Source organism: Radiomyces spectabilis (genome assembly GCF_025331425.1).
Source record: "Radiomyces spectabilis strain NRRL 2753 chromosome Unknown BYT42scaffold_2, whole genome shotgun sequence".
Taxonomy (NCBI): Eukaryota; Fungi; Mucoromycota; class Mucoromycetes; order Mucorales; family Radiomycetaceae; genus Radiomyces; species Radiomyces spectabilis.
In genome coordinates, this window is record NW_026251927.1 from 1348275 (window position 1) to 1369704 (window position 21430).

At 44.4% G+C, this 21430-nt stretch overlaps 8 protein-coding genes across 8 annotated transcripts; 4 read left to right on the forward strand and 4 right to left on the reverse strand.

Moving 5' to 3' along the window:
- Positions 1–507: 507 nt before the first annotated feature.
- Positions 508–3057, forward strand: BYT42DRAFT_641768 (eukaryotic translation initiation factor eIF2A-domain-containing protein). Its single transcript, XM_051572565.1, has 4 exons — positions 508–816; positions 890–1193; positions 1259–1897; positions 2028–3057. The coding sequence occupies exons 1-4, from the start codon at positions 551–553 to the stop codon at positions 3009–3011; spliced, it is 2193 nt and encodes a 730-aa protein (XP_051427203.1). The 5' UTR covers positions 508–550; the 3' UTR covers positions 3012–3057.
- BYT42DRAFT_556220 (SacI homology domain-containing protein) lies at positions 3058–6032 on the reverse strand. The gene is made up of 11 exons (XM_051566756.1): positions 5919–6032; positions 5644–5866; positions 5384–5511; positions 5165–5314; positions 4998–5103; positions 4626–4930; positions 4308–4555; positions 4026–4237; positions 3890–3962; positions 3625–3823; positions 3058–3555 (listed from the first exon to the last, which is right to left on the reverse strand). Exons 2-11 carry the CDS (start codon positions 5705–5707, stop codon positions 3274–3276), a joined length of 1767 nt encoding a protein of 588 aa, XP_051427204.1. The 5' UTR covers positions 5708–5866; positions 5919–6032; the 3' UTR covers positions 3058–3273.
- On the forward strand, positions 6033–7577 carry BYT42DRAFT_556228 (uncharacterized protein). Its single transcript, XM_051566757.1, has 7 exons — positions 6033–6374; positions 6452–6537; positions 6594–6693; positions 6770–6798; positions 6854–7123; positions 7181–7323; positions 7390–7577. The coding sequence occupies exons 1-7, from the start codon at positions 6132–6134 to the stop codon at positions 7407–7409; spliced, it is 891 nt and encodes a 296-aa protein (XP_051427205.1). The 5' UTR covers positions 6033–6131; the 3' UTR covers positions 7410–7577.
- Positions 7578–7824: 247 nt separating this feature from the next.
- Positions 7825–11856, reverse strand: BYT42DRAFT_556233 (uncharacterized protein). Its single transcript, XM_051566758.1, has 5 exons — positions 11464–11856; positions 11178–11253; positions 10670–11092; positions 9152–10572; positions 7825–9072 (listed from the first exon to the last, which is right to left on the reverse strand). The coding sequence occupies exons 1-5, from the start codon at positions 11524–11526 to the stop codon at positions 7963–7965; spliced, it is 3093 nt and encodes a 1030-aa protein (XP_051427206.1). The 5' UTR covers positions 11527–11856; the 3' UTR covers positions 7825–7962.
- A 605-nt stretch (positions 11857–12461) lies between these two features.
- On the forward strand, positions 12462–17300 carry BYT42DRAFT_188089 (uncharacterized protein). The gene is made up of 22 exons (XM_051562448.1): positions 12462–12905; positions 12997–13071; positions 13143–13205; positions 13266–13309; positions 13366–13473; positions 13542–13655; positions 13726–13926; positions 13993–14151; positions 14223–14347; positions 14404–14461; positions 14524–14624; positions 14681–14807; positions 14877–14993; positions 15065–15158; positions 15222–15319; positions 15377–15819; positions 15882–15964; positions 16025–16245; positions 16305–16467; positions 16540–16561; positions 16631–16751; positions 16826–17300. The coding sequence occupies exons 1-22, from the start codon at positions 12557–12559 to the stop codon at positions 16952–16954; spliced, it is 3015 nt and encodes a 1004-aa protein (XP_051427207.1). The 5' UTR covers positions 12462–12556; the 3' UTR covers positions 16955–17300.
- BYT42DRAFT_188116 (uncharacterized protein) lies at positions 17289–18047 on the forward strand. The gene is made up of 3 exons (XM_051562449.1): positions 17289–17449; positions 17507–17548; positions 17629–18047. Exons 1-3 carry the CDS (start codon positions 17378–17380, stop codon positions 18010–18012), a joined length of 498 nt encoding a protein of 165 aa, XP_051427208.1. The 5' UTR covers positions 17289–17377; the 3' UTR covers positions 18013–18047.
- Positions 18048–18052: 5 nt separating this feature from the next.
- BYT42DRAFT_556244 (uncharacterized protein) lies at positions 18053–20038 on the reverse strand. The gene is made up of 3 exons (XM_051566759.1): positions 19806–20038; positions 19680–19715; positions 18053–19577 (listed from the first exon to the last, which is right to left on the reverse strand). Exons 1-3 carry the CDS (start codon positions 19864–19866, stop codon positions 18223–18225), a joined length of 1452 nt encoding a protein of 483 aa, XP_051427209.1. The 5' UTR covers positions 19867–20038; the 3' UTR covers positions 18053–18222.
- Positions 20039–20193: 155 nt separating this feature from the next.
- BYT42DRAFT_526687 (uncharacterized protein) lies at positions 20194–21353 on the reverse strand. The gene is made up of 4 exons (XM_051565353.1): positions 21010–21353; positions 20902–20933; positions 20663–20821; positions 20194–20547 (listed from the first exon to the last, which is right to left on the reverse strand). Exons 1-4 carry the CDS (start codon positions 21218–21220, stop codon positions 20230–20232), a joined length of 720 nt encoding a protein of 239 aa, XP_051427210.1. The 5' UTR covers positions 21221–21353; the 3' UTR covers positions 20194–20229.
- Between the last annotated feature and the right edge of the window lie 77 nt (positions 21354–21430).

Here is a 21430-nt window from a genome sequence, read left to right on the forward strand (position 1 = left end):
ATCATTACTGTAACTATACAGCACCGTTCATGGGGCTGCTGAACGGATCTATGGCCAAAGTGCGGTGTTCAATGACTTGCAACTGACTTGCTTTTGAAGCAACAGCACGTCTGTCTGTCATGTCACTGATAATCACACAGACAAGACGGAATATAGTAACGAATGGAGGATGATTTTGCTTCTGTTTTTATTTTTGCATCTGCTTCTGCCATAATTGGGTTATATGATGCTCTTCAAATGCGTTTCACTAATGACGGGTGACGATACATTGCAACATTCAAAGTCTCAAGTGAGCTTGTACAATCGCTGACGTCTCATAAACCAACTTTCCGTCATTGAACAGACATTGGATGGCGTTGAATCATTTTAGATTGTATGATTTACTTGATGTCCCTCGCTGCGCGCGCTTTGGTGTGTTCAGATTTTTTTTTTCTCAGCCTGCGAAATTTTGGATGCTAAGCCACCAATGGGAGCCAGCTTGGGAATTGTTTTTTTATCACAATTTTGGCACAGCATCCATTTCCCTTCTTCTTTATTACTCTCCGCCACGATGCCCGGACTCGATCTGAAGAATCTTCCTGAGCGCGAAGAAGATATTGACTTTAGCGATATCTATGAAAAGCACACCATTTCTGTCGATAACGACTTTGATTCCATCGTTGTGGTGGACGGTGCACCCATTGTCGATGAAGCCAAGGAGGAGAAGCTTCTTACTGTTTTGAAGAAATTATTCACCAAGGGTGCTGGTGAAATCAAAGAAAGTGGCATCTGGATGCCCATGTCGCCCAATGACAAGGGTAAAATGGAGAGCAAGGGGTAACTATTCTAAACCTTGTGTAAACAACAAATCCACTTGGGGATGACTTACACTTTTGCATGACGCGTCTAGTTACTTGTTCATCGATTTTGAATCCGTTGAATCAGCCCATGCTGCTGTCAAGAATTTGGATGGCCATAAAATGAGCAAGACTCATCAGCTTTCCGTCAACAAATTCACCGATGTCGAAAAATACACCAACATGAACTCTGAATTCAAGGAACCTGAATTTGAGGAATTCAAGCCCAAAGAACATCTTCGCAGCTGGCTTGCCGACGAACAGGCCCGCGATCAATTCGTCATGTACCGTGGGGACGATGTCAGCATTTTCTGGAACAGAAAGACAGAAAATCCCGAACACGTTTACAGCCGCACTGTAAGTCTATTACAACACATACGTCCACGATAGCTGAGCATGATGTACTGATAATGTGCCTGTAGAACTGGACCGAAACTTACGTTCAATGGTCCCCCTTGGGTAGCTACCTTGCTACTTTCCACACACAGGGTATTGCATTGTGGGGTGGTCCTTCGTGGAGCAAGATTGTTCGCTTTGTTCATCCCGGTGTGAAATTGATCGATTTCTCTCCGAATGAACGTTTCTTGGTCACATGGTCCAACGAACCCATCAGCCCATCAAAGATTCCCGAGGGTTCTCCCAATCCCTTCTCTGAATATGATGAAGGCAACCAGATCATTATCTGGGACGTTATGACCGGCGCTCTCTTGCGTTCTTTCCCTCTCGTCCAAGGCAACAACGAAACACAAAAGACCATTCGTTGGCCCATGTTCAAGTGGTCCGCCTCTGAAAAATACTTTGCTCGTATCGTTCCCGGCCAGCAGCTCTCCGTCTACGAAGCAGCCACCATGGGTTTGGTCGGCAAGAAGAGTATCAAGATCGAAGGCATCGTCGACTTTGAATGGTCGCCCGCAAAGCCTGATCAGGCTGACGCCCACCAGAAGGAAGATGTCCTTGCCTACTGGACTCCTGAAGTTGGCAATCAACCTGCACGTGTAACCATGATGACCGTTCCTTCCAAAGAAATCATCCGTACCAAAAACTTGTTTAATGTCACAGACGTAAGTATCATAAGCGTGCGCATCTGCGAGCACCTTTTTGCGAACCCTTATCCCGGAGCTCAAAGAGAATGGGGGTGGCTTTCAAAGTGGGAGCAAAATTATCTAATCTATTTCTGTTGTCTATTTTTAGTGTAAATTGCACTGGCAATCCAAGGGTCGCTTCTTGGCTGTCAAGGTCGATCGTCACACAAAGACCAAGAAATCCACCTTCTCCAATATCGAAATTTTCCGTGTTTCCGAAAAGGCCATTCCCGTCGAAACTTTGGAAATCAAGGATCCTGTTCTTGCATTTGCTTGGGAACCCCAGGGTGAACGTTTTGCTACCATCACTTCCAACGATCCCAACTACGGTGCCGCTCCCACTCAAGGTGTGGCTCCTGTGACGATCAAGACTCAAATTACCTTTTATTACCTTGATAAGAGCAAGGCCGTCGCCGGTTTCAAACCTCTCAAGATGCTCGACAAGAAGACATGCAACTACATCTTCTGGTCACCCAAGGGCCGTCATGTCGTCTTTGCCACCCTTCGATCCTCTTCCGTATTCGATATTGAATTCTACGATGTCGATTTCGATCCTATTACCACCGACAAGAAGGAGAAGGAAGAATTGGGCGCTACCGTTCAATTATTATCGACGCAAGAACATTACGGTGTCACCGATATCGAGTGGGATCCTACTGGTCGTTTCCTGGTCAGTGGTTCCAGTATGTGGCGCCACACTGCCGATCACGGTTTCTGCGTGTGGGACTTCAAGGGTCAGCTTTTGTTCAAGCAGAACATTGAAAAGTTCAAGCAATTATTATGGCGTCCTCGTCCCAAGAGTCTGCTGAGCCCCGAACAGAAGAAGAAGATCAAGAAAAATCTCAGACAATACAGCAAAGTGTTCGAAGAAGAGGATTTGGCAGCTGGTGACGCAACCGCTGCTAAACTTATCGCTGCTCGTAGAAAGGCTGTCGAAGAATGGTATGCATGGAGAAAGGCGGCCGAAGCTAGACTTGCCGAAGAACGCAAATCCTTGGGCAAGGAGCTTCGAACAACTGATGAAGGCAAATCCGAAATCATTGAAGAATGGGTGGAGGAAGTCATTGAAGAGACCGAAGAAATTGTCGAATAAGCATTTGCAACCGTTTTGCCATCATTTTTCTATAATAGTAAATTTCTTTTTTTTATTTTTTGCTTTGCCTCATCTTTAACATGCAAAAGATTCATCCAATCTCTTTTTTTTCTTTATCCCACGTCTTGCTTTTTTGATTGTTTATCCGATAATTATGACAAAGAAAGGAGGATTAGAGATTTAATGATAGAAGAAGAAAGAAAAATCTCAAAAAGAGAATGAGCGAGGGAAAAAAAAAGACAGATGCCCAATGTCAGAAAAGTTAAAGCGTCTGTAAAGGAATGCCTTCTGGAGGAGCCATATGTCCCTTTTCCACTGTTCCCGTTTCGGATGTTTCGAGCTCAGTGGGAGGAAGAGCGACAAGATGAGGCCACTGGACGAAATCGTCACCGTGCTGGATAGCAAAGCGCACACCAGAAATAACCACAGATATCCAAAAAGCAAGCAGTAACATGTAGGACGTTGTGGACTGGAATCCGGAATAACTGGGACGGAATACGTTCAGCCAGAACATGAACAAAGCAAACAAGAGGATGTAAGGAACCTGAAATGGAGCCACAGAAAAAATCAGCATACATGATCGTATTCAGCGAATACTCCAGTATATACTTACCACACGCACACGCAAGGGTCGGTTGCTCCCAAAAGGACTGTGATATTTGGCAGTGGCATTGCCACCTTCCACTTGGTAATTACCAAGGAACAAGTCAAACGCATCCTGGCGATTACCGTCCATAAAGTTATTCTTTGCATAACGTGTCAAAGAGTTTTGCAAATCTTGCAGAGCGCCTGATTTGGTACGTTGGCCCGTTCTACCACCGAACGCTGTCAGCATCCAATTTATGTTAACCCACACCTCTATTTTGGGGACCATCTACCTTGTGAAATCGGTTTTCAAGGCACCGGTGCCAGAGTATGTCGTACTGACAGCATTGGCATTATCGGCCCAGACTAAAAAATAACAAGCGTTATACATTTCAGAGACGCCATTTGCAAAGTTATGATGTTGCTTACCATTGCGGAAGATAACCATGAAGGATTCATGATTGTCAACCACATCTTTTTCCGTCAGAATGCCGACCTCTCGAAGCTGACGTGTCAGTACCCAACGAGCAAAAGTACTTTGGACAACGTTGGTGCGATCTAAGCAGTCCATACAGTTGGATCGACACACAGATGTTTGTACTTTAAGGGGTTTCTCATTAGCAGTATCAAGGTAGAAATAACTATGATGATCACGTTAGCCTCATGTCGAAACTTCGCTACATGGAGTGTATACAATGTTTTGAGACGTACCTTTGCTCTTCCAATTGATTTTGCAATTGATCCACCAACAGTTGAATACGATCCCATCGCATCTTCTTACACTCGTTGTGAAAGTCAAAATGGGTGTAGTGAAGTCGAGGGTCATTCAGTTGTTCAATAACCCGAGCATAGGCTTGACCCATAGGCAGTTCATATCCCTTCTTATTGATGAGATTCACCAATATCTGAGGACCATAGATGCGAATCTGTTCGTCAAAGTGGGCACGTGCGGCAGAAAGCTAAATAGAGGGATCCCGAGTCAACAAAAAATCAAACGGCCTTCGCTGCAATCTCTAAAGGATCACTTACGCTTCGTCTGCTTTCGCCAACCCACAAGCGAGGAGTGTACTTGAGGTTGATGACCTGTGTCCAGTAGACCGGAATAGAACCGCGGGTCTGAACATAGGATAAGCGAACCTTTCCTTGCATGGGCTGACTTCCTTGAGGACCATCGTACAACACCAGTTGTTCCGTCTCCACGAAATTGGACACATGGCCTTTGTCATCAATACCACGTGAAAAGTAGCGAGTGCCAGGTCGGTGACGGCTGCGACGAGTAATAATACCCAAAAGGAATGATTTCTGATTGATGGACGTCATTTGCAAGTTCACAACTAGTAAAAATGTTTTTCTTTGATAAACCATTCCATAACAGTTTCTTTGATCATGATTTTCTCTTACAGCCTTGCATCACCGGCAAAATAAAATCATTCAACTGAGGCATGTTTTTGGCCAGATCGATGAGCTTGGAAGAAATAAACCGGTTCCAGAAGAACCGTTCGTCGCTCTAATATCAGCAACAGGTGTTTAGTATAGCCACTATCACACAATAAAGAGGAGGCACCTACTCTTTGCCACAGCGGTGCAGACAACGTGTCGGCAGAAAACTGCGACTGCTTTTGCAAGTTTTGTGTCAGGTCATAATTGTAAGAGTAAAAGAAACTGTTCGACTTCAAATGGTACTCCAGCAACGTGACATAATGTTGTTCATCTTGAGCCTACACAGTGGATCACATCCTTCAGTATTTCGGCTATCCGAATATCATGTTTTGAGAACACCCAAATACCTGAAGTTCAGACAGTTCGGACAGGTCCTGGGCGAGGGGCAAGATCTGGAATGCCGAAATTCGATAGATGTCTTGGCCGCCAATGCTGCCAATGCAGTCACAATTCGTGATGACAATCATGTATTCGCCTAAATATAGATGATCAGGGTACCGTTGGCTTCACATCAACGAGGCACTAATAATCTATTCCCTTGCGAACTCATGCCATCTCCTATCGTTCCCCCATATGCCTCGATTTATCTCCATCTATCGTTTTTTACCTGCTAGGAGTCGGATAAAGCCCAGGATACCGTAGATATCACGCACGGTTTCCTGTTCGGTCATGGTGGGCACCTTGTCTGTTCTCAAAAAGCCGTCAGATACAATCTCTTTGTATGGTACAAGTGCATACTACCCGTGAGTTCAATGATGCCGTTATCGCGCTGAATTCGCAAGTTGGGACCTTGTTCTGGAGCCACGACATAGCCATCTTTGGCAATATACCTGATTGCACGATTTAGTTAATGACACAAAGCTCGATTTCCTCAAAACTTACAAACGCATCTGTTTGTGCATGATGAACGGTGACTCGAGAGACTGAGAAAAGACAAAAAGTCGAAGAAACGTCCAAGGGCTCCATCGCTTGGGTTGGAACTCATTTTGAATGATATCAAAAATACAAAGTCCGCGTGCAAGCTGATAATTTGACTTGCTTTTTTTGTGCTGTTTTTGGAGAACGATCGTGTTGTCAGTGGAAATAATAGAAATCATGGTACCGCCTTCCTATTCATTGCTTTATGCACCCCTACCTTCCGTGCGCACGCTCCCCGATGTCCGTATTAACAAGAAAGTGGATGTCGATCACGACCAATACTTGACTCGTCTCGGTAAATTATGTAAAGGCTTCGGTTCACGGCGGCAGTTTTGGATCGACGTTACCATTCTGGATCGGCTACATTACAAAAACATTAACCAGCATCGCCATTTCAGCCGATTCCGTCGAGCAGCCGAGGCATGTATTATGGGACGAAGGCACTGGTCTAGAGTTCTTTTTACAATCGATAATGACCCCAAGGTGATATTTTGTAGGCCCGACGATTGATCAAGCGCTTCAAAAGTCTACAAATAGACAAGATTGTCACCAACTTTTATCTAGCGTTCTGGGATGCTTCAAAGTAGGTTCATCGGCAAATATTTCGTATACAAGGGAGGAAGTGCTAATCAGCGATAGCCTACAACAATGTACGGGAAAATGGAATTACATCCCTAGCAAAGAATTTTCAGAATATACCATGCATCGACTCATAGCAGCCGCACTTGTGCTAGACAAGGTACCTCTTTATCTTCGATACCCCTTTTCTGTTTTGTTTAAATCAGCTCTGATCTCCAACTTTATCACAACGACAGCTGCAAATGGTTTTGATCGAAACGTACAGGTAGGAACGCTTCATTATCCTGTGTCTATTGATCCCAAATGCTAACAAAGAATAGAGAGCATACCACGCTTCTCAGATTAGAACATTTTGTATCGTTAGCTGTAGTATATATGAGCGTGACGAGTCGGCTGTATACTCTGACGCACACATGGGTGAAACAAATCGAAGAATGCTATGATATGCTACAGAAATGGCATGAAGCATTTCCATACGGGATGAAGCAAAAGGCCCAAGCAGCCTTCTTTGAAAAGACAAATCAGAAATGCAGTGTATCCACATTTCGAGAAGCCCGTGAAAAAGCACTGAAACACGCTTCCAACGAACGGTATTTACCTGAAAGTTCGTATCATGTCATGACACTGACCATATGTACACACCACAGCATTTCCAGTAAGCATCCAATCCATCTGGCAACTGAAATGATACTGCAATCGGTACAATCACAACCCACTTTGATGGAAACTGCCAAATCAATTGCCGCTGAACATGGTGTAGAGGAACAAATGGATTTTGAGGATCTGGGAGGTAAGTTCATCTCTAATTTCAACAAGGAGACGAACTGCGAGTTTGATGTGATTTGGAATTGTATAGAAATCATTCAACGGGACTGAACCACCACACCTTATTAAAAAAGTAAATGCTCGACGATCGAATGATGGAGAGAGAATTCCAAAAAAGGGCACGGGTTCCGAGGGAAACGAATGAGGAAATTAAGGTTACAATAACGCATTGTATAAAGTATGAATAAAATCAAACTCATCGGGTATGGAGCATTATACACAACTCTATTGTGAGAATTTGGATAAATTTACTAGTTCAAACTATTCAAACGGCAGCAAAACCAAAGAAAAAAAAAGCTCTTGTTATCTTTTTTCTTCCTTGTATGATATTTTGCTATGTTGATTTTATACGGTACGAAGCAGTTCTTTACATTGGCATGACTAAAACTTCGAACATGGCATAAATAAATTCCTTTCTGGATGGCTTTCAAAGGAAATTCGGAACTTTATCCACAATTTTTTCAGGGGGGACTGTACAAGATGCTTGATCAATGTAAAAGAGAAATCAAAATGCAGTATGGGGATGGAAAAAAAAAAGCCCATCCGGGGAAGTGTGAATGAGATATGCTGTAAAGTGAGTCTCCGTAGTTCATCTAAAGGGTTATCATGAATTCCTTGTGAAGACGGTGCTCTTGCGTCGCTCGAACTGTTGGGTAGGAGGTTTTATGAATAGCGATTGGAGGTTTGCAGAACATTCCTCTTTATCGCTATCTCGATGACAGCGGACGGCCGCAGAAGTTGGCGAAGGATCATGACCAAGGGCGGGAGGATCCAATGGATGAGGGGTAATGGATAGATAGGATGCTGAGAGCATATGCTTGATTTTTGATCGGGAAATAGTATGTCGCGCGAATTGACTAGCTGCATCCACCTGTGCCTTTGATTGCCGCTTTAATGACGAAGAAGAGCTCCGGCGACGAAGCTTGGGAGCTTCATGGTTCATGGCCGACACCGGAGAAGTGTTGTCTACGAAAAGGGACGGTGAGGATTTATACTGATGACGAGATTGGTTCAAAGTGTGCGATTGAAGGGCAGTCGATTTTTTAGACAAGGTGGGTACGCTCGTTGGGGCAGACCGAGAATTATCATCATCCATCGATGAACGCGGTGATCCTGTCTGGGAAGCCGCACTGTGACGCCAAAAATCTTTGCGGAAGATGGATGTCGCTAGCGACGTTTGAGAACTGAAACTTCCTTCGCGTTGTAACAAGTGGGATTTATCATGAGAATGATCTACATCCTCCAGGGAATAATAACGAGGCGAACGCTGGATGGATCCGACCGATTCATTGTCGGAAGCAGAGGAACCAGGACCATAAGAGCCCATTTCTGTCTTTGAAGGATGATGTTCGGCCCATTTGCGTGCAAATAACCAAAAAGCAGGACGATGGGCCTGTTTACAATCGGGTGCACTGGGGCATACCATTGGAATGTCGGTATCGTCTTCCAAACTCACGGGTCGACTGGAACCGGTACTCTCTGTACTCGAAGCAACACCGCATGTAAGGCTACCAGAGCTACTACGCAGTTCGCCGTTGCTGGGGGAATTGGTTGCTGTGCTGCAGGGTACCGCAGGCACCGCTCCCGTGGAGGCGGTTACTATGGGAAGGCCAGACAGAGCATCACCGGTTGATTGGCTGCGCATGGTTTTGGGTGGTTCACGTAGCAAACTCATATCATCCACGGTTTTCTCGCATACCCATGGTCGCGTCAGCTATTTGTTGCCGGAAACGTAACAATGATTGAGATGATCAGATCTCGCGAATCCAAAGCTTGAAATATGATGTACGTACCAGATACTGCGTCATAAGACATTGCTGCATTTCAACACTTGTATCACCTGTATCTTCTTCAGTGCTAAAAACAGGGTGCTTCTTCGTGGATGCCCCTCCTCGTAAAGCATAGGACAATTTGCGTCTTCGATTCTTGTGAAAGTCTTTGGTGTAATGAGCTGCCATTCCAGGTGGGTAAGGTGGAGATTGCTGAAAGCCACGGAACGCTTTCAATAGGTCGGCTAACCGTCCAGTCTGATTACTGCTGGTGCTCGTTCCTCCTTCCGATGATGATTTCTGAAGGGCAGTTAGATAGGTCATGTCGTGAATAAAAAGTCCCAGGAAGGGAACAGCCGGTTCCTGAGGCGAAGTCTTTTGCTGTGCACCTATAGTTTCTACCGTCACCAATGCATCTAATCGTTCTCTGTATTTCCCGTAATTGTTGGCCTCCGACATAAGCTCGGTAATCTCTTCCAGACGAAGCAGACTTTTCTTTGGCAAAAAGGCCCACGTCCGCTTGAGACGCTGAATAGGAGGAGTGCGCAGAGCCGAAGTAATAGCCTTCAATGTCTGGAAGTTGCGTAAATCATGACATTTATTCGCCACTTTGATCCAATGATTGATGTGTTGCGCTCTTCCAGACGCTTCCTGTTGCAGCAAGATGGAATGCTCTATCAATCGGGTAAGATAGTTGAAGAAGTCGGTGGACGCGACGATGGCAGGATGCGGTGTTTTGAGTGTATGCTGTTGAAGTGCTTCAGGAGGAATGTTACGGAAGATGGTAGAATCAATGAGTGTAAGCTGATAAGCAATCAGCATGGGAGGGAACTGCAAGATGGTTGGCACGGTGGTGGCTGACATGTGAATATTGCGAACACGGCTCAGGGTACCTTTGACCTCTGCGATGGAAGCAACATAATGGCGGGTGGAGGAGTCCAAATCGTCTTCTGCTTCCTGTGTGAGATGAGTCCCATCTTTTTTCTCTTGCTTTAGAGCGCTCAGATATTTCTCCAGATCTTCCAGCTTGAGCTGCATGGATCTGTAGACCGATAGCAGGGGTGCCTGAGGGATGGCGGGTACATACTCACTCACAGGTGCAGTGGTGGGGAGCACGAATCGATCTCCACTGCTAGTTTGCACCGCTACCAACTGCGTCGGATCGATCACCAAATTGGAGGGTAGAAAAATGTCATCCTGTTCGCAAAACCTTTCATCCGATGACAAGGATGCCGTGGAGGGGTATTGATTTAATTTTCTGAGCGCATCGACGTGCGTTGGGATGGAAGCAGGTAAAGACAGAAACGATTTCACGGCAAGAAATGCATTGATATTGGAAGACGACGAAGTAGAAACTGGGTTTTCTGTCAGGTTAGAAGTGGATGAGCGCCTAGCAATGACTCGGGGCTTGATCGACCGCTGGCGACCTGCAGCAGCAGCCATGTCTACAGAAAAAAAAAAATGACAAAAATAGAATCATGAGAAACGCCATGTGCGCGAAAACAATGATTCAGTGAATCCTCATGTCAAAACAACACTGACCATCATCCTCGTCTTCATCGTCCAAATAAGCGATATCCAAATCATCTTCCACATCCTCGTCTTCCTCGTCTTCCTCGTCTTCGTGTTCCGATGTCACACTGCACGGTTGCGGAGATTTAAGCGGTGCTGAACTGGTGATGGTAACAGCTGCTGGCGTGAGTGCATGAGCTGCTTGAGGGCGATGCATAGATAGTTTATATTTAGGACGAGCGGGTAACGGAGGTGCGGTTTTCTTCAAAGTCATTGATTTGGGTTTCGGCGGTAATGGTGGTGGAGTTCTCAGTTCTACAAAGTCATCGACCAGCACTTTGCTGTCCATAAACGACGTGGTGGGTCGTTTGTTGGTGATATCTTCGGCATATTGCAGACAAGTGCGTGCCAAAACAAAAATTGATACAAGGTGGTCAGGTCGCACAGCAACATCTATTATGTATGGGGTTCATTCAGGTAAGTATATTTCAAAACAATAAACAAGCCGTGCTTTCCATCCACTGGTTATAAAACTTGCATTGATCCACGAATTTAATTTTGTACAGTTCATTCACAGCAGAACTTAATGCTTGAAGGTAAAGTTCATAGGATGACTATAAACATAAAAAGGAAAAAATAAAAACAATCGTTCATTCAATCAAGCGTTTTTTCTCTTGTTGCTCGCTTTCAGTGAAAGAAAAGAAAAAAAATATATAGAAAATCTCCTGCATGCCGCGCTTTCCCTCTCATTCTTCAAGCACGCGCTTCAACAAAATTATTCAATGCTCAAACTGCCAGTTGACTGGACAGAAAAGCCAACTTACTTGCAAGTTACCACAGCCGAGACACTCTGCTGCTTCGTAAATGAGAGCCTGAATGCTGTTCATTCCGCGGCAATGAGCATGTCAATGGCGAACGGGACGAAGCGGAAGATATAGAAAGGTACACGACTAGCTTGTGTCGTGATAAAATGTCTCTTGGTTGAAAGGACGAGCCCAAGCACACAGAATAAAAGAAAAAGTGAATACAGTAAAACAGTAGAAGAATAGAATCAGGAAAGAAGAAAGCGGAAGTACAAGGAAGAAAAAGAAATGTGTAGAGGAAAAGGAGCAGACGCTGGATTTGGGGGTAAAGTTAATAGATAGAATGAGCGAGTTGGAGATCAGTTCAGACTGGAACAATAATGGAAAGGATGCGTCACCGTTATTATGGCGTGGGTGGTTCATCTTGTATCTCTTTTTTAGTCCTATTCCAATGAGTTTTTCTATTTTATTTACTGTTCACTCCTTTCTTTACCTTGATATCCCTGAGAGTCACACTGTATACCTCAAAAACAACAATAGTAGGGGCCCTCGAAACAAGGAGATACACCATATGGGGAAACCAAAGGATCTCAAAAGGGCCCGTTTCCGTGGTTCCTGGATCCTGTTTTAAACAAAGTCATTTACTCAAGTCTCGGTGATCGGCCTCCACATACAATTGTGTTTATTTTTATTATTATAATGATGCGGTTATAATTCCTTTCAGCGCGCTGCACCACGGTGATTAATACCAACAACATGTTCCGATGTCAACAAACAACATCTGTATACAGCCAAGACAGTGACAACCTCCTTGTACATCCCTTATTTTCTTTGCGAATTCAAACTACACATTTTTATCGCGTGCCAGAATTGAACCTTCATCAATGACTGGCATCTGGCTTTCGTCCTGTTTCCCATGCAACACACACTTCTGTCAAACATACCCCCCAAGAGTAACCTGAAGCCCCTAACTTTTTTATTTCACTTCGGTTCCCCTCCGTCTGTTGATCTCCCTTCACATCTGCTTTTCTTTCTTTTACTGACTACTGCCACCCATTTGCCTCAACTCTCGTTTTTTTCGGTTTTTATTCCATAGTTTTCCCTCTCTTAAATTATGGACGGACATCATCCTTTGTCGGAGCGGAGATCCTGTGATTATGGTGTCACCATGCCTCAACTTCCACGATCCTCCTCCATGTTGTCACCTCTTCTTCAGTGGTCCTCAACCGAGCCATTATTGAGCTCCACCCACTTATCGCTCGGACCGTTACCACGCCAACCCTGGTCCACCGACCACGAACCGCGCTTAGATCTGCCTCGTGAAGACATGTCCCACTTGGTCTCTGAGGACATCTGGAATGACTCACCCAACTTTCGACGATACGTTAAACAACGGGAAGCCTGGTTGAGCGAATTCTTGCTTTGGTTCCAATCCGTTCAACAAATATGGCAGCTGCAAAAAGGTGCGTGATGATTTTTCCATTTCGCAGATCGCAGCGTTTTTTTTATTAACCTCGTACCACCAATCCCTGGATGACTGATTGTGCATATCAGCGTATGCAAAATTAACTCGACAATTGATGCAGCAGACCAACGTTCTGTTAATCAATGATGTTTCGGAACACGCAGGTACGTTCATCTGTTTTGTACTACTGCCGTGACCTTGTGTGATCCATCGTTTAATACTGTCAAACCATAAGCGTCTTTATCCCATGATACGGTACCGCCATCCGTTGCCGAGCGTGTGATGGAGGATATTCTCCGTAAGTGGACTGCAATAATCCCTGAGTCAACGTAGAATGATCATAACCGTCACCATTTAGGTCCACTCTACAAGCAAGCTACGTCTATTCGTAGGATTCTGGGTGTAAGAACTAGGACGACTGTTCGACATAATCACTTTTGCTCAATCATCGTCTATAGAAATCTCGACATGGACTGATTACAGCCAGAAAGCAATTCGAGCAGGCCTCTGCAAGATACTGTACCTTACAAAAGACCAGGGGTCGAACAAGTAAAAGAGTGATGGATGTACGCAGGCTGACCCTTTGTGATTGCTGTTTTGTAGTAGTGTCTTACCCTCCACATCTATATCATAGGATCTAGCTGCCAATTTATACATTTGCAAGCGAACCATGTGCGAGATCACTTTTGAGTACATGAGCGACATGGCTTCGATTATCCAAAAAACGCGCACGCTACTCACAGAGCATGTAAGATCCGTCAGCAACTTTTTTGATTATTCAGAACAGTTGTTTACAATATATGTCTAAATACAATCAGACATCAACCATATTACAAACCTTACAATCTGAGAAACGGTCCACTATGAACCACCTGGAAAACATGGTCCGCTCTTTGCCGGAGAATATCGAACCTGTGGCTGACGCACAGAAATCGCCTTTTGATCTGGCTTACTCCAGGCCCATCAGCCCGGCAAACTCTATGTGTTCTTACAAACCATCCTTTGCCGACGATTATGAGGTTGGCGCCTGACAAAAATGCTTTATTATTATGCAAAACTATGAATGCTCATCTTGTGGCTATTAGATTGATGACCGCTTGTCATTTTATTTGCAAGAAAAGTTGGCAGTATATCACGATGATTTGAAGATCAATGTCGCTTCTCAAGAGAAGACTTCGCTGAGCAGGCCTCGGCCGTCTTCTCCGACATCATTCATCTCTTTTCTCAACAAGCCGCGTACCATGGTAAATACATTGAATAATTGTAGCTATCCCTTGAATTGATATTAATCCGTACTTCCTTTTGGCGTTTTCAGCATCGCTACAGCAGTTTGGACTCGTTGCTAGTAGATCCTAGTGCAGCTTTTATGGCATCTAAAATTGTCACCGAAGGTTATCTGTTTATGAAGCAAAAGTATGACGGACAAACCACATGGCAAAGGTATAATATAATATCGACCTTCCCATATGTCACTCTAAAGGCTAATGAAAACAAAGATCTTACTTTGAGATTGAGAAAGATAGTGGGATGCTGATGCAGCGTCAAGAGGATGGGGTAAGCCAAAAATGACATGGAACGCTAAGATGCTGGCGGCGTTTATAACATTTGTACTGCAGACGGGCTCGGCCGTTATACAACTGAGAACGATGGCATTCAAAGTACCACAACAAGAGAAACGTGACTTTGTAATGCAGTTGGTACCGTCCTTCCAAGACAGGTTAGCGTTAAACATTACAGAATTGACATATAATTCTGTTAACAAGGAAATGGCAGTGGTAAAGGGGCCATTTTGCAAGCAGAAACAGCGACAGATTTTGCCCACTGGTACAAGGCATTCGTTTCGTGGCGTAGCCTCAAATGCAAATCACAGCAAACCATGCCAAAAGGCCGACGTAGCGCTGTAAGGAGGAATCATACGAGCAATATCTGCTACAATTATTAAAGAATTTCTTCGTCTGTGCATCCGCAGATTCCTCCCCCGCGAAACGCGCACACTCGTAGCAGCGATTCATTGTTATCGTTTTCAAGATACTCAACCATACATTCAGACTCGGAAGCTTTGTTTTCGGATAGTGGAAAGGTGGGCGTAAGTAGCGTATACTGTTAGCTGTAATTTCATGTTTTTTTTTTTTTCATGGCCTCTAACACTTCAGCCAGCGTTCGAGTAGAAGCACTTTTCGATGTCCAGCAGGGTGTGATACAGAGGCATACAGGGATAAAGTTATCAAAACGGCTACTTTTCGGATGCGCGGTAGGTTGATGGCTAAAGTTGAAAGGCATTTCGACAAACCCATTTAACATGATAGCCCATTAGAATCTGCAGGAAGAAAGGAAGACGCCAAATCCGATTACTGGCCGTTGGTACAAGTAACGGTGCTTGCCAACGGCATCTTGCACTTTCACTGTGAAGATGTATGGATTGTTTATTATCACATAGGTATTGATAGTCGCATACTCACCACAATCTAGGTTTGGGATCAACAGGCTTGTTCGACGTGGCATCACGAATCGATTTATCTTTGCACTCTTTCTCGGCAGCAGATTTATTCTGTAGCTAAATCAGTGTTTCAATCATCATGTTGCTTTGCACTTCGCTCATCTCCTCTTGACACCTACTACGTTTGGACTAATACTTGCCAGGAACGTGATGAGTGGATGACGCTTCTCAAGATTTTCTGTGTACCAAGCTTTTTGCTCAAGCCCACTCCGGATACTATTGATTCGCATTCTTACAGACAAGGCCGAACGCTTACCGTACAAGTGGTGGAAGCAAGACATGTGCCTATTAACAACAAGGACCCTCCTTCAAATGAGCTTTACTGCGATGTTATCATCGACAACGAAAAGATTGCAAGTACCGGATGTCTTCAGCGAACAGCCACCCCTTTTTGGCGCGAAGAGTTCGTCTTTAGGTATGCAATGCCATCATTTCACGCTTTTTAAAAGTTTTCCTCATTGACGTTTATTTATTCAGAGATCTTCAAAAAATTCGACGCGGCGTCACTGTTCATCTCAACAGCAAGCATGCCAATAAAACGGATCGTGGCACATGCTTAGGTAAATAGAATGGTTACTTCGTTGTAAGCCGTGACAATGAGCCTTTAACTTTTCCGGAAGGATCGGTCTTTGTTCCGTTGGCTGAGCTCCATCGGGGACAGGACATGGTTGAAGAATGGCATGAGCTCCGAAAAGAAGGGCGACATCGCACCTTTTCCACTTTTGCCAGTCTTAGTGGGGTTTACAACCAGATGCCACTGAATGGCATCGAAATAAAATTGGCTTTCCGTCTGGAGGAACAAATTGTTTTACCGTATGACCATTACAAACACTTGGTGGAGGTATATTGATCGATGGTATTGTCCTGATGAACCAGAAAACTGATCAGACATGTGCTTAGTTGTTATCTCGGTTCGATAATGAAGCGATCTATGAGATTGCTCGTCAAACACGAAATCTCGATAATTTTGCGCAAATATTACTACGTATCTATGAGGCGCTAGGCCAGTCTGTGCGTTGGATCAAATCATTGATCGATTTTGAAGTCTCTGCCATGCATGCCGGTAAATTGACGCGGTCTCGGCCATGCGAGAGTTTTGGCTCCTTTGAACACGCCATTAACATAATTTTATTAGATAATGCCAATATCCTATTCCGGTATTAAATTTGGCGAACTGGCAACGATGGTTTCAAATGAGATGTCTTAACCATTTTCTTAATTTTTAGGGGTAATTCCTTGTTGACCAAGGTCTTGGACACCTATATGAAGTTGGTAGGAAAAGAGTACCTAGATCAGGCCGTCGGTGGTATTGTCCAAACCATATGCAAGTCCAAAGTTCACATCGAGGTAAGCATGGCAACGGAGCATAACAGTTTGAAGGCATGACAACATGCTGATCCATTCTGGGGCTCCTCCTCTAGGTCATACCGAGCCGGTTACCTCACAGTGGCAGCAATGACTGCCTCATTTCACAGTGTGAAAAGTTATCACATTACGTTCAGCTAGCCTGGAAAAGCATTGAAGCCTCACAAACTAAATGCCCTCCGTGAGTATAAACGGTAGTCTTGCATGACATCGGAATGGCTAACTGTGCGGGACCCTTGCAGTGAATTACGCGAGATTTTCTGTCACTTGCAGTCCGCCATTGTACACAAATTCGATTTGGAAAATAAGGCTTCTGGTAAACACCAGACAACACGTTTCACATGTGTGAGGTGGGCTACAACATATTTAGCTAAATCATCGGAGCTTTATCTGACAGATGTTGCACCATTCATTTCCCCTTCACTTTAGTGGATTCATCTTTTTACGTCTTATCTGTCCTGCGATCATATCACCCAAGCTATTCGATCTCGTTCAAGGTAGTATCTGTTTACCTTGTTGCTTAAGCGTACCGACCATTGAAACGTTTTTCTTCAGATCATCCCGATGCCAAAACGAGTCGCACACTCACGTTGTTAGCCAAAAGCTTAATGACACTGGCCAATTTAGTGGACACCAACATTACAGAAGCGTGGACGGTATATTTGGATAACTTTATCCAGGTAAGCTTCCATCATGGTACAAGAGAATGCATTAGCGATTTACATAACTGCTTGCAGAAAAATGCACGTGGATTCATGGATTTCATCAATTTTATTTCGGTGAGCGGAGAACCTGTTTCTATTTTTTCGATACCTGATGCTAATAATAATCTCTTATGCGAACCTTAAAATTTCCAAAGACCAATGAAAACAAGCACAACGAAACAAGCTGCGTTTCAACCGGTTTGACCTCTCTATGGCAACCTGTTTTGGCCTTGGTCCCTGAACAATTGAATCACATCATTAACACCGTGGAAGATATCCCTATCCCACCCTACAATATTGATCTGCCGCTGGAATTGGCCCGGTTTGTCAAAAACATGGCTCGACGGCATTCTGATCCCTCCATATCTTTGTCTACTTCGTCCTCTTCAACCTCACTCTCTTCCGCCATGTCGCTCTCCTTATCCACCGTACAATCACTGTCACGCATTTGCCAGCAGTTGGCCGCGCAGCAAAGCATCAGCGTCTTATCTAATCAATCAACGTCGCGGTCAAAACACCTTTCAGGTGTGATTGTCTGATGAGGCTTTAAAACAATGAATAAAAAAAAATACATAGTGTATTAAACCGCATTTTTTTTAACAATCTCGATCTCTTGAGAACTCATCTCCTATTCTCATCGTTCCTTGGTTTCTGAGATCCTTTTTTCTTCTTCTTCTTTTTCTTAAAGGAAAAATAGTAAAATAACTAAACTTTCTATATCTGGCTCAAAGGAGGGATTGAAAAAGGCACTAGTAGGCGTGTGTGTGTTGTCTTACTTCTACGTCTTGGTATCCATCATCAATACGAGCCAAGGGCGGTGGAGAGGATGATGAACCGGTGGTGATGGCAATACCGAAACTTTCTTGGCTCGCTTGACTGTGGCGATTGCTTGTATTGGAGCGCAACGACGAGGAAGCATTACTAGCGGCTCGACGGAGGCTGCCAAAGACTGATCGCACACCATGGCTTGCTTGGGACGCCGCTGAATTGCTACGTTTGGGTAATTTGGCGACCGCACCTGCCACAGCGGCCATGAATGACTGAGGACGCCAGCGAGTTTCTGGACCTCCACCGTCTCTGTGTGCCTCTTCGATATCATCGCTATTGTCCATTGTTTGATCGCCATTTTGACGCTTACGGCGATAGACAAACATGCCTGCAAGACCTGCTGCAGCCACACAGCCGATGGCTGCACCCACCGATATACCGATTGTTTTGTTCTCAGTCTGTGCGCTGACCGGTTTGGAAGGCAGGTTTTGGGCGGTCATCGACTGTTGATTTGGATCGCTCGGTTTTGTATCTTTGGGATCTTCAAATGAAGGTGCGGATTCACCCAATACGGGAGACACATTGGGAGTGGGACCGGCTGGAGCAGACGGATTCATGAACTGAGTGTAGCCTACACCAACGGTGGGTGTCACAACCGACGTGGTGGTGGTGGTGGTCGTCGTCGTCGTAGTGGTAGGTTTCTGCTTCGGATCTTGGGCCATTGCTCGAATGTTGCTGGGTTTGCTTTCCTTTTCGGCCTTTACAGACGATGAATCCGTGCCATGAGCCGAACTGCCGTGGTGGGCTGATTTGGAAGCATGATGTTTCTTCTTTGTCGTAGGTTTGGGAATATGGTGCGCGGAAGTATGATGCGTCTTGTGCGTCGTTTTTGTCTTGGCGTCCTTCGCTTTTAATTGATGATGATGAAGTGTCGCCTTTGTTGCTTTTGTTACCTTTGTTGAGGTATGTTTCTTTTTATGCGTCGGTGTAGCAGAGGTATGCTTTCCTTTGTGTGATGCCGTTGTATTGGATTTCTTTTTTTCATCCGACTTTTTTTCGTTCAACTGTTTTTCATTCGAGTTTTTTTCGTTTGACTTTTTTTCGTTTGACTTTTTTTCATCTGATTTTTTCGAATCAGACTTTTTTGGGATCCCCGTGGCACGATGAGCTTTGATAGTCGGTGTCGATGAATGTTTACTAGAGTGGAGGGATAAATTGGAAGCAACTACGGACGCGTGGTCACCGTGATCGTGGTCGTGGTCTGAAGTATCGTCGGTACAATGACGTTTTCCAATTGTAGCTGTGGGCCGAGTCGCACGGAGGCAGGGCATTCCAGCTATCCAGATACGGGTTATTCCAACTGTTACTTATTCTTTTTGAAGGATAGCGTAATAAAGTATGGGAGAAGAAGGAAAAGTGAAGAAAGTTTGGTGGGTACCTCTGCAACCGTATTTGACATTGCTTATGGCTCGATCTGTATAGATAAAAGTAAGGATGAATGAGCTTCCAACTGATACTAGACGCAAAACAATAGTTTTTGAGGTAGGGAAGTCGGTTTATGCACCTGCAATTGCCACAGCACTGGCAAGTATCAGAATGGAGAGCAACCAAAGGAACGCTTTCATGTAAGGTCTCGAGATGGCACTTCTCCACAGGCAACAGGAAAAAAAATTCACGAAAGGGATGGGTAATAAGGAATGAAAAGGATTGGTTTGAAGACAGGTAACAAGGACGATAATGAGTATAAAAAAGAGAAGGCCACTGAAGATTTCTTAGCATGCCATCATTAAATGAAAAATAAATCAATCGAAAGAAAAGGGAATCGATGCACGTTTCAACACGTTACACTCCGTCGCACATCAATTAGGCGTTGGCTTCATCCCAAAAGCAAAGGAAGAAAGTATGGCAACACGATTAATTTGGCTATCGTCCAAAGTTAAAAACCCACAAAGTCAGATTCCACAATACCAAAAAGGCTCTTTCTCTTTTTATTTCATAAACCGCGGGATATCCTTCAGCATTTGTTTCTTTAACAACAACCATCGTTCATTGCACATTTTCGCTCCATGGCGGTCTTTGAACTTGATTTCAACCTCCTTCCACTTGATAGAATGGCCGTGCTCCAGCATGTGCATAATCAACGTTCTGTCATCCTCCACCGTCCAATCTACATCGTCCATATCTGATGTTTCCTTCTTGTATCCTTCATCCTCTTCCTCGTCGTTCATTGTGTTCAGTGATTGTGGTGTAGGAGGTAATGCGTCTTCTTCTTCACACGGTGGCTGTTTTGACGATGCCTCCTGGGACTAATAAATAACAGGGCAGTGATGAGGCAACGGCACATAATTACAACCAATCATGCATCAATAATTCTTTATTTATCTCCCACCGACACTGTCTGAATGAACTATTTGTACTTACCTGACCCAAAGGGGAACAAGGGTTGGTCAAAATTGGAGAGGATGTGCGTCGTCGGGGTAACAAAACATGACGTATGAACGAAGCACTGAAAATGGTTTCATCCACCTCTGGTTTCCGTGGTCGGCCTCTTTTTCGAGGTCGAGGCGGAAGCTGATTGCCCTGTGATCCGATATTCAGCATGAAAAAAACCGAAAAAGAAAAGAATGCTAACCATAAAAATCCTTTCAATGAAACGGTACCTTTAATTCGTCTGCCTTGCGTTTACTGGGAGCTAAATTATATTGGTCCGCTGGATTAATATAGGTGGTCCATGCAAAAAATAACCAGTTATCTGATTTTCTTCCTACCATGAGACAACGTTGTATTGGCTTTTATCATGGTCGCTACGCTGAGATGAGCCGCATGAGGTGATCCCTGTTTTCGAAAGTTTTTGATGATCGTGTGCGTGGCCGATTTCGACAATCCCGACAAATCAGAGCACATCTGCTCAGTGGCCCCGGCTTGATGAGCGCCGACCACGAACCAGCAATCAGCTTCAGTGATTTGTGTTTTCTTCATCGGGGTGTTTAGGGTTATAAAGAAAGTGGTATATGTTTTCCGGTGAAAATGGAAAGAAAAAAGGGGCACCTGAGTACGTTGCTCGCATAATATCTTTTTTCGGGAATTGATTTCAACCCAAAGAAAATTAAGGTCTGCCTGAAATTTCGCCCTATTGCCTTTGCCCCTGAATAAGTCTTTTTTAACTGGATCCCGAGATTCGGGAGCCGG